The sequence below is a fragment of the Clupea harengus genome, chromosome 1 (genome assembly GCF_900700415.2).
Source record: "Clupea harengus chromosome 1, Ch_v2.0.2, whole genome shotgun sequence".
Classification (NCBI taxonomy): domain Eukaryota; kingdom Metazoa; phylum Chordata; class Actinopteri; order Clupeiformes; family Clupeidae; genus Clupea; species Clupea harengus.
In genome coordinates, this window is record NC_045152.1 from 9,863,414 (window position 1) to 9,875,444 (window position 12,031).

General features: G+C 43.5%; 1 protein-coding gene across 1 annotated transcript in view; it reads left to right on the forward strand.

Annotated features, from left to right (window-relative positions):
• Nucleotides 1-7,058: 7,058 nt before the first annotated feature.
• The window catches only part of vat1 (vesicle amine transport 1), a 24,194-nt gene continuing 19,221 nt past the window's right edge, over nucleotides 7,059-12,031 (forward strand). The window contains exon 1 of the mRNA XM_012816794.3: nucleotides 7,059-7,777. Coding sequence (XP_012672248.2) covers nucleotides 7,352-7,777 — 426 coding nt within the window. The 5' untranslated portion in view covers nucleotides 7,059-7,351. The remainder of the gene's footprint in view (nucleotides 7,778-12,031) is intronic.

Here is a 12,031-nt window from a genome sequence, read left to right on the forward strand (position 1 = left end):
ATAGTATCTCATGTGCCTCGGCCTCATTAATACAAGGCTTTTGAGTTCTTTGATCATGGCTGGAAATCTTAAACCCATTTGCCCTGTGTGAGCAAATGGGTTCTAGACTTCCCGACTCCAAGGCCATAATTTGATACATATTCATGAAGGGATGGAGCTATGGGGTGACACCCCTTGTTTTAGGAAAGGATAAAACCTGTATTGTTACAATGGCTGAGAGAAGAGAGTTAGGTGAATCCCTTGAGTGAAATCTAAGTCTCTCTCTTCTGGTGCGCACCATTGTACAAGATTAAACCTGTTTCCTGAACTGATCATAATTCAGACTAAGTCTCCAATATATGGTATACAAATAATGCTATCACTATGAGCCATACCATAATAATCAGTACCAGCCAATGTGTACTGTGTCCTGATCCTGCCTGTGTTGCATGGTCTTGATGGTTGAGTTTGTAACCATGGTGATATGACCATTTGGAACACCATCTCTTCCATCTTTAGGAGAACAGGTATACAACTGTCTGTAAGACCTCATAACATGGATGAGAATACAAAGCTCATTCTGGGGAGACAGTGGTACAGGAGGTAGAGAACTAGTTTAGTAATCAGAAGGTTGCTAGTTCGATTCCCTGTCGAAGTGTCCTTGAGCAAGACACTGAACCCCTAATTGCTCCTAATGTGCAGTGTGCCATCAATGTAAAATGTGTATACATTGTAAGTCGCACATATGTAAGTCGCTTTGGATAAAAGCGTCTGCTAAATAAATAAATAATAAATAAATCCCAAACCAAATATCTGTCCAAATGTACAGCTATAGTGCTTCCAAACTTGCTTCCAAGCTTTTCATATTTTGTCCAGGGTTATCACGGAAAAGATGTGACTGTCTTGAGACCCCACTGGTCTCCCAGAAGGTCACAGAACCCTGGTCACATGTCCAACCATTACACTACACTCTGCCTCTCCAGTCAACTAGGTGGAGCTTTCAGTTAAAGACAGTAAATAAAAAAAGGCTCCAGAGAAAATCAGAAACCAGCATGGTAAAAAGGAAACAGATTGTGATGCCTATAACCACCACAAGATGGTGCCCTACATTTAGGCAAGAACATACAATTTGGTGGCAGTTCTTTGTTATCATACATCACATTTCGCTCTAAAATATAATATGCCATGCACATCCATATGTAAAACATGCAAATGCATGCAATTAAGCCCTGCGTTGTGATATAGTTGTGTAAATTGTATAAGCTACTGGATGTCCTAAAATTTCCCTCAGGATTAATTGAGTATCCATCATATCCTTCAAAAGGCGGAAGCACTTGGCTCCTAGTCTTTCAGAGTTGGCCCTATACACTGAACAGTTATTGAGATATTGAAAAATGTTGGTGAGCTACAAATGTGCTTGGGCCAACTTCACATACTTTCACCAATTTAGTGCAGCTGGAAGTCCAAATGGCAGTACTGTGAATTGACATGTGGTGAAATGCAATCAAAGAAACATATGGTGAGTTGGCTTAAAAACTGCCACTTTTCTTCAGTTTAAGGGAGTATAGTGAAGGAAGTCCTCTGTCTCTCCTGATGGGCCTGCCATTTGAAGGCATTTTTGTTCAAAAGGGCTGTAATCTGTGACACGAGAGCATGATGCTGGGGAACCATGGAGCAAAATTCAAAGCGCAGGGGCGGCCAGTAATGATCCTACAGATGGTATGTCGGTGGATGGGAAATGCTTGAGATGACACCACAGCAAAGGCTGAGCAATGGGAGGTCAACAAGGATGAAATCTCTGTGAAATCTCTCACCACAATTGTTGTGTTAAGGGCTGCTCAAGAAGTTATTCTCACTTGAACTATAATAATATTGACAACCATGAGCCATCATCTGGGAGGCTACAAGTAAAACACATAATTTTAGGATTTTTTGTATTAGATTCATAAAAAATGCAATTCATACAGATTGAAATGAAATATTTGTTTGTTGCTAATGGCCTGATTTAGCCAACATTTTGGAGAACTGCAAGTGAGAGAGGTCTTGACTGAACCAACAAGCCTGTTTTAAAAAGTTCCCTTTAATATGTTTAGGTCAGGTAAACCTTTATAGTGTTTCATTTTGACACTCGCTCATCAAGCATGGTTAATGGACTATGAATGGACAGAAGTCTCTGAGCTTTGGGGTTTTGCATTGCATTAGTTGATATCAGACCATTGTACCATACACAATTCCTAATGTTATTTTCTTTAGCTTTATAATGTCCTCTGGCTCTACTATACCCTCCTGGGAACCAAGAAAAATAAACAGAATAGCTCAAAAGAGTAAGCATGCATGCAAAACAAATGTCGACTACAGACACAAGTCTATGGGTTGGTTGCTGGTCAGGAGGTTACTGTTATGGCAGCATCAGGTCAGCAGTGCAATCATCTGAACAATGCCAAAGTGCAACAACACAGACCAATAGCATCCACTTTTCTCCTTGGGTCAACCTGTGACATCATCCCCTCTATTAGGACATCAGTTCCTCTGACTGGTTATTTGCACATGTGATTTGTGGGTCAAGGTTGAAATTTAAACGTTGGCAGGCCACTCAGCAAAAACAAGGCATGTGAGTCACTAGTCATGTGTTTGAATGGAATTGAATGAACTGTGTTCGTAAAGCCAGTAGGTAAAATCCGAGTTAATGAAATCAGTCTTCAGCTATTGGATAGACATCTGGAAAGCTGACTGACAGGTTTACTTAAGCAGTTGACCAGTTGGTGTAATCCACAATTCAGTCTGCATTTCACAGACATATTTGTTAACTCAAATGCTAAATTACTTTATTTAGCATCTGAAAATGGTGTATTCAAATTGGCAGAGGTAACTGTGGCCGAATGAACCTTGGCTGTGTGTTGGTTCTACTCACGGAACCTTCTGGAAGACCATTGAAGTCTCTAGACAGTCACGGCTGTTTTGAGAAAATGCTGGAGGAAAATATGACAAGCTCGGAGCACGGAAGCAGCCAGAAAAGTTATATGCAAGTTTGGTTTGAGATTCATTGCACAGTTAGCTATTGTATTCCCATCCATGTTGCAAGGTCCTATAGATGTTCATAAACCTGTTCACGTAAACAAAACAAATGGTCTCATTAGATAGTTGTGGGGAGATTTTAGAAAAAAGACAGCCTTGTTTGTGGCAGATTTACCTTAATTCACAGACAAAATGTTGATATGCTGATCCCAAACCAGTACTCTCGTCACAAAGTATTGAATTCACATGTGGCCCTGACCAGGCTGCCATCTATGTAACTTACAGCTGCACCACCTCTGCTGCTCGAGCTCTCTGTATCACGTCTTTGCTGGTGTACTGTGTGCTCACATGCCCCTCCACCTGATCCACTCAAGTCTCTTAGTCACATACCAGGCGTAGACAAGAGGAACTACACGCGCATCCGATCCACACTGAATACAATGGAATGTGGAAATAGAACCATCGTTGCTGAGTATCACTCAAGAAAAGGCATCTTAGGTCACAGTGACTAGACAATCCCACTGTTAATGCTGATCTATGCTGTTTATTTATTTATTTATTTATTTGTTTGTCTGTTTTGGCTGGGTGCTTTTGGTCAAGTGTTGATTTCGCTGCAACATCCAATCACTCATTAACCAATAGGCAGTAGGCAAGTACACACTACATCCATCAGCACTGACTCTTAAACGTTTGGGTAAACATTGAAACCACCCTTTTATAGTTAGCTTGCGCTTCACCAGTGCAAAACACCTCGTATTATTGGGATATCACGGCAAACGTCTCTGGGCAAGTGAAATTCAGCGCATTATCCGGCAGCTAAGGACAGCACGACCCATAGTATATGGCGTATGAGTGAAGGAAAGGAGAGCGGACGGCAAGGATCATTGTGAAACAGGGACAAAGATGCCAGGAAACATGCAGAAGTGCCTCAGATGGGGCGATTACATCATACCAAACATGATCTTCACTTAAAATGACTAATAGCTGTAACGTGACCATGAGTCATGAGTTTCAAAGCATTTAAAGGTATCATAACCCCCCCCCATCCCCCACCCACTCCTTCCCCATCTCTAAAATAGGCCTACTCATTCATCCTTCATTGTCCCCTTTTCAAATTTACTGTAACTGTCATGATTTTCATTTCTTTATTTTCTTTCCTATATTCTTACATATGATTTCTTTCTTTTAATGAGAAAGTAATATTAAAGGCCAAAACCTGTGATTGAATTTTACAACAGCAGATGGCAACAGAGAACAGATTTTGTTCTTTATTTTTCAAATATTCTGGAGAATTCAGTGGCAAAAGTCTGAAGGGGGGGGCTGTGAGTATTTCCAATTGCATTTATACCACTTCAGTAATTAGATTTCAGTTTGCATAGCTGAAATATATTTTGTGCACTGACATATTTCTTCGTATTGTCACTCAGATTCCAAGTTCCCTGGCAAACTGATGCAATCAGGCCTAAATGTGGCTCTTATGCTGCTGAGGCCCTGATTTAGTAAGGGCTTGCGGCTGCAGACCTGTCCTAAACAACAACACATATCCATGCTGCGTTCATGGTTGCACACAAAAATGTACAAGCCATGATGTTTTGTTTATTTGAAGGACACAAACCTCAGTGTACCATTATAGTCATCCAGGATTTTTTTGTGGGGTGATATATTAGGCTGTTATATAAACTATGCTGACTGTGATTTATAGCCAGTAACTTCTAATCACATAATTGGAATAGGTGGACTCCAGCATTACTTTTAAAATGATTATAATTATTTATCTGATTTGCTCATTCTGGTGCTTCTGGTACTTCTTGCAGCATAAGGATTATGTATGTTGACTGGCTGTGGTTGTACAGGGGGAATGTATCTGTGTCATGAGGTCAGAGGTCAAAAGGCAGCTGCCCAAATCAGCATTGCAGATGACTATTGATCAATTTAGGGACAGGATTTCCAAGTCATGAATATGCATTGTGTGGCTTTTCATATGGGTCCATGTGTCTGGGTGTGTGTGGGTGAGTGTGTGTGTGTGTGTACGCGCGTTTGTGTGTGTCCATGTATGTGGGTATGTGTGACATAAGGACAGAAGGAGAACTAGAACTAGATTCTAATCCTAATTCTCTAAGGGTGTTGCATGCATCCTCAAGAGCGCTGTGCAACTTTGTGGGACATTATGCCTCTGTCTGTCCACATATATTTGACAGCTTATGCATCCACTTGCTCTCATCACATCTTGTTTTACCAGCGTGTGTGCCACTGGCAAGACTGAGATTGCCAGTGTTTTGTGGGTGTGTGTCTACATGCCTGCCGGCATATATGTGCCAGTTTGCATGCAAGCCTTTGTGTAGATGAATGCAGATGAGTACATACGTTTCTTAATTGTATGCTTGTGTATGTGCATGTGCGTGTGTGTGTGTGTGTGTGTGTGTGTGTATGTGTGTGTGTGTGTGTGTGTGTGTGTGCGTGTGCGTGTGCGTGTGCGTGTGCGTGTGTGTGTGTGTGTGTGTGTGTGTGTGTGTGTGTGTGTCTGTGTCTGTGTTATCGAGGCCATGGACTGTACTTAATTACTCACAGTACCTAACCCACTTGTGCTGAGGCATGGTGTCGGAACAGCTCCCATAATCACGCAGCAGCGCCCCTCAGGTGCCGCCTCCGCCGTACATCCACATTAGATATAGTAGCTCTAATAGATCCATTCAAATAAACATAATATAAATGAAATGAAATGTATATATAAATAATGAATAAAGCCTATTTCAAAATTACAATTAAGGTCCATGCTTTCATTAGTTCTGTCTGAGGGTTATTGATCTGCTTGCCTATTAAGGTCCATGTGATGGATCATTTCCTCCAGTGTCTCCCTGTGGGGGCAGACTGAAGAGGTATTAAGCTGAAGCTGCACCCAGGCTCAGCAACCCCAAAGAAATGGCAGTTGCATAAGTAACCCGTAGGCTCGGCCAAAGGACAGGGCAGCATCAGCAGGTTCTAGTATATTCTGTTGCCACGCCCAAAGGTGAACATGCGGTTTTATCACACTGGCAAATTTTGGTTGGTGAATAAGTGGTTCTCAGATATGGAAAGATTTCAAAAGAGATTCACCTTAAGTAGAAAACATTATTCCATCATTCCAAGGCATTAACACACTGTAACACACTGTCACAACAGTCTGTGCACACATGCAGGAAACGTGAGGTCTTCAACAGATATCGTTTTTTCTGACTTAGAAACAGCTAAACTCATACCCTATCATACCATGCATGGGGACACTTGACACACCATCGTAAGCTGGCACCAGTCTGAGCAGCAGGGCATGATGCAGCGTGTCTGCAGAAGGACCAAAAAAAGCTGTGTACGTTCACTTCCTATTTTTCCAGTCTGTTTCCTCTCCTGTCACCTTTGACTAGCAACTGATGTAACACTTTCACTGCTCTGTCTCCTCAAGAGACACAGTGATAGACAGAAAGAAGAAGACAATGTGTGTGTGTGTGTGTGTGTGTGTCTGTGTGTGTGTGTGTGCGTGTGTGTGTGTGTGTGTGTGTCTGTGTGTACATATGTATATAACAGGGTACTGTTGGAAAGTGCTCTTGAGTAATTTAGTTCAAGAGAATAGACATTTGCTGTAAAAACAGATTTGTTCACAGAAACAGAAACAGACGTCCTGCAATACATTATTCATGTGCTATGACTGACGTTTATGGTTTACAAGTCATCCTTACCCATATGTACACAACATACTGTAAGCTATACCCAGGTTAAATTTTGGGGCACCCAGAAATTTAAAATAGGCCTGGTTAAAAGACATTCAGTTTTCTTATCTGTTTATCTATTCCACGTAATTTTCATAAAGTTGTCATGGAAATGTTCAAATTAAGGCAAGAAACTATGTTCTCGCTAAGCTAGTATTTAATAAACTTTCCAATATTATACTCCACTACACCATATTTTCCCTCAAACTTGATGGGCAGGCCCCTGCATACATTGTGTCTGGGCACCACCTCAGAATGCCGATCCTTCTTCCGCTTTCCGGGATTTCTAGAGAGCCCCATCGCGTCCCACACAATTACATTGACGTGCAGACTCATACACTCTTTGTGAAAACGCGGAGTTCTGTTGTCAACCTTCGGGTGCAGAAGGCGTCGCGCAGTGTCCGTTATTTTCCTGTAGACTTCGGGCTAACGCACTCAGCGCTGATTAATAATAGAAATAAGAACCTGTTCATTTTTGTCTCTGTCTGACTAAGTTTATCTGAGACACAGAGACGCGCGTCTGAAATTCATTCAGAAAGACTTGAAAAAAAAAGATAAAGAAAACCTGATCATCTCAGTGGTCTTGCTGCTAAATAGTCCAACATATACTTCTGAAAATGTCTGGCGAAGACGCACCAGCTCAGCAGCAGAATGCTGAAGAGCAGAAAAACCAAGAGACTAAAAAACCCGCTGAGGAGCCGAAAGCAGAGACCAAGCCAGACTCCCCGCCCGACAGCGCCGCTACTGAGGCTGCAGCCACCCCAGCAGCAGAGAAGGCGCCAGAGGAGGAGACTTTCACCTACCGATCCCTGGTTCTGACTGGATATGGTGGTTATGATAAAGTTAAGCTGCAAGTGAAGAAGGGGAAGCCAGCCCTGAAGGCCGGCGAAGTAATGGTGCGGGTCAAGGTGTGCGGGCTCAACTTCGCCGATCTTTTGGCTCGCCAAGGGCTCTACGACCGGCTCCCGTCCCCGCCCGTAACGCCGGGGATGGAGTGTTCTGGGATCATCGAAGCTGTGGGGGAAGAGGTGACTGATAGAAAAGTAAGTAGACTACACTTCTCTATCTGTATGGTTATTTATATGTTTTACTCTGAAAGCTCCACGTTACATTTATCATTATTGTCACAGGCCAATTTCTTCCTATCTGTTTCCGTATCCTTGCATCTTCCTTGAAAGTGGTCCATTATTGCGAGTGGTCCTTTTTGGGGCGTGCCACGACTGAATTTGATATTTTGTTATTCACTTACAGTAATGCCTCTCAGTTTTAACCTTTTCAAATACATGTTGTCTATTCTAATCAACTTTTTAGATTAATTAAATGGGCTCAGTGTGTATGCGCTCCTCATTGTGTTCTGCCATCATTTTTTTCCGGGCACAATAGCTTAGGTCAACCTCATCTCTAAATTAGTGTTCCATTTCGGAAGAAACCTACTGGGTCGAGTTGGTGGAGCGTGAAGGGTCGCTAAACGTTCAACGGAAGAGCGGACGCACCATGTCTCGCGCTTCCATCGTCGCGGGTTTGACTTGACAAGTGGAAAGTTACAACCATCGCCTCCCCCTGCCTCCAGCCTCTCCCCATTATTTATTACACGAACCCATTCCACTAGGGTACCTTTAACTGGCATCGAATTTAACGGTGTCAAGAGCCAGCCAGCCAGCCAGCGCCCCTTGCTTCGTCCCACACACACGCTGTTCAGGATGCAAGCTGTCTGTATGCGCGCACCTAGATTGACAGTTCTGAGAGAGGGGGTCACACCCATGGGGATACGCACAGAAAGGGAGATGGATGGAAGGGAGGAGATGTCTGGCCCCTGCAGACAGGCTGGGCAAAAAGACGACTTAATTACGTCTTTACCAAACACAGTGCAGTTTACTGAAAACGTTTTCAATGGTCTGAATGTCGATTAAACGAAGCTTGATCCATAGGCACAATAACGCACTTGTAGCCCTGTAATGAACACGGGAGGGGTGTGTGATGCGCCCGCGTGGTGGCTGTCACCGGCGCCTTTTGTTTTAAAGCATCACACGCACGCACACACGCACGCACGCACGCACACACACATTCACTCACGCGCGGAGACGCACGCTCGCACGCACGCATTTTTCTCCCAAAGAAAAGGGCGAGGCGCGAGACTGGAGACAGAGAATGAAAACTGCTGCACACGGTCTTTGTCACTCACCTCGCGCATTGTGACTGTGGGGGAGACTCCCTAATTTCACTTAACCATCCGAGTGCAGCGACCAGGCCAAGAGGCAGGTTAATAAAATAGGAGGCTAACTGACATGCAGGTGAACATTTTGATAATATGAAAGACATTTGAGATCTGTTATATCAATTTGTTTTATTCCTATAAGGATATTATTTTGTTATTTGAAGAATGATTAAATGATTCAGGACAGGTTGGTCCAGTGGGCTAGGCCTACGAAAACGGCTTTAACAAAAGTGCATTATAACACGTTTAGGGTCCATAGCAGGTCTACATTTTCGACTTTTCATTCCATAACTACAGTTACAATAAATATACAGGATTTGTCAAACAGCTCTTCAGCTCTAACAGTTAAAGAAATCAGTCGATGCTGGCTACCACAGTCAGATCGCCCATCCACCATGAAACGTTTGATGAGTCATGTGTAAGTGGTCGTTACCTTCGTATCCATGACAACGGCTCATGGCAACAAGAACTATGCTCTCTCTCTCTCTCTCTCTCTCCCCCTATCTCTCTCTTTCCCTATCTCTCTCTCTCTCTGTGGATGGTCACTGAAAAGATCAGGCCAAAACAGCACATGCGGTTTTGAGATGTAGTCCTTGACTAAAGGACCTCCTTAACACAGTAACTGCTCAGAGAATGGATTGGTGTGTGTCTGACATGCCAACATGTGTTACTCACTGGTTGTGGCTAGGGCTGTGTAAGATGCTGACTGATAGTGTCAAGATAATCCACCCCATTCATTCCTTGAAATTGGATTAAAAGGTCATCACTCAAGTCTCTCTCTATGACACAGTGTGCCAGCATGCCCCCCCCCCCCCAACACATACACACACATATATGCACAAACACACACATGCATAATTATATAAAGTCATTTTTGGTAATTTTTCTCAAATGTATGCATGTTCCATTTTTACTCTCCCAAATACTTTAATACCACAATGTAACTATGGTAGAGAGTGTGTGTGTGTGTGTGTGTGTGTGTGTGTGTGTGTGTGTGTATGTGTGTGTGTGTGTGTGTGTGTGTGTGTGTGTGTGTGTGTGTTGCTGTGTCTTGTACTTTGGTGTGTGGCAGTAGTGTTATCTCTACGGTCAGAAGATGAGACAAGAGGACAAGGACTAGGCTACTGAAACTAGGTTAAAAGACCCATGATATCACTTCAGATGACATAAACGGGCAGATATGGAGAGCACAAGGGCACGAGAGACAGAGTTAAGGAGACACAGAGATAGTACTATATGTGTCTTTCATAGCACACTTTCCATTAGATATGTGTGTGTGTGTGTGTGTGTGTGTGTGTGTGTGTGTGTGTGTGTGTGTGTGTATGTGTGTGTGTGTGAGTTCAAGTTGTATTTATCAGGGCTTCAAGACACATCTGTTCTCAATTATCTTGCTACGTCCCACATTGTCAGTGTGGTATTTCCTCCACCTCTGTCTCTCTCTGTCTCTTTCTCTCTCTTTCTCTTTCTCTCTGTATCTATCTATTTATCTATCTATTTCACTCTCTCCATCTCTCTCTCTCTCTCTCTCTCTCTCTCTCGCACGTTTATGATGCATGTGTTTTACGCTCGCCGATTTGACAGACAGCCATAAACAACAGTCTGTCAGACTCAGCCAACTCAAAGGCGGACTCAGTCCATTCCTATATTCGACTGTTCTGTCATTCTCTCATTGTGGCAGCATTCTTTCATACGAACAGCTTTTACGCAGTTCTATATCAGAATCAGGTTTTATGGCTATTCATATATGATCAGAAGCATATATGTTGATGCATGAACATAGTATGGGTTTGCGTGTGTGCTTATAGCAATTGTCCCCGATTGGCACCACTATTGATTAGTGCTTCCTTTCGGTACGGTGGGTGTTGCTTTGCTGAGGAGGCCTCAGGTTTATTGATCACGTAGTCGTGTAACGTTAGGTGGGGATGAATGACTGAACAAGAAAAGGAGGAGAAGAAAAGGAGAGGAAGCATTATGGAGAAGTGCAGGGGTTCATTGTATGAGCAGTGTCACAAGTCAGCCATTTGGCCTTCAGTAATGCCTTATCAGCTGAAAAAGAAATGAGTGTGTGTGTGTCTGTGTGTGGAGGCAGGGGGGGGTTGACAGGGTAGCTGCATATGTCAATACTCCCTTGTCCTCAGATGTTGGTGTGGGTGCGTGTGTGTTTGTGGCCATGTTTGTACAGTGTATCTGTGTATGACTGAAGAAGACAGATTTCTCCTAGTTGCCTGCGCGTCAGATCCTATTGATTTAGACACCTCAGAACAGTTAAAAAACGCTAAGGGGGAGTCGGTGAGTTTGAGAGGGAGGGATTACGGGTTTGGGAAAGAAGATGAGTTACAGAGAGAAAAAGAAAGAAGAGCAGGAGAGAGAGAGAGAGAGAGAGAGAGAGAGAGAGAAAGAGAGAGAGGTAGACAGAGACATTCTCTAATTGGGGCTGATAGACTGTGATGCCAGTGCCTCCCACTGGCCCATTTGTTTCTGTGGAGTGAATGTGTGTGTGTGTGTGTGTGTGTGTGTGTGTGTGTGTGTGTGTGTGTGTGTGTGTGTGTGTGTGTGTGCATGCGTGCGCACATCTAATTAGAATTTCCTTTTTCTTCCTTTAAAAAATTACCTTCTGTTTTGTGACTACATAGTATGACGAGACACAATGGTCTAAATTTTGTCGTAGAGAGAGAATGTTTGTGTGTACCTGTGTGCACGCATGGGTGTGTGTGTGTATGTATGTGTGTGTGTGTGTGTGTGTGTGTGTGTGTGTGTGTGTGTGTGTGAGGGTGTGTGTGCGCTCATTCCCGGGAGGAGAGAGCGCTTGTCTCATGCTCGTTCAGGGGGAAGAATCTGGCAGTGCCACTGATGAGAAGAACTCAGCCAGAGAAGAGAGGAGCCTGTTATCCTCCTCTGCTGAGAACTAGAGAGAGAGAGAGACAGAGAGAGGGAGACAGAGAGTGTGTGTGTGTGTGTGTGTGTGTGTATGAGAGAGAGAGGGAGGGGAGGGGAGGGGAGGAGGGGAGACAGAGAAAGAGAAGAGATGAGAGGGCTTTAAGGGAGAGACTTGAGTGGGACTGATAGTCTAGATGCATGGGAT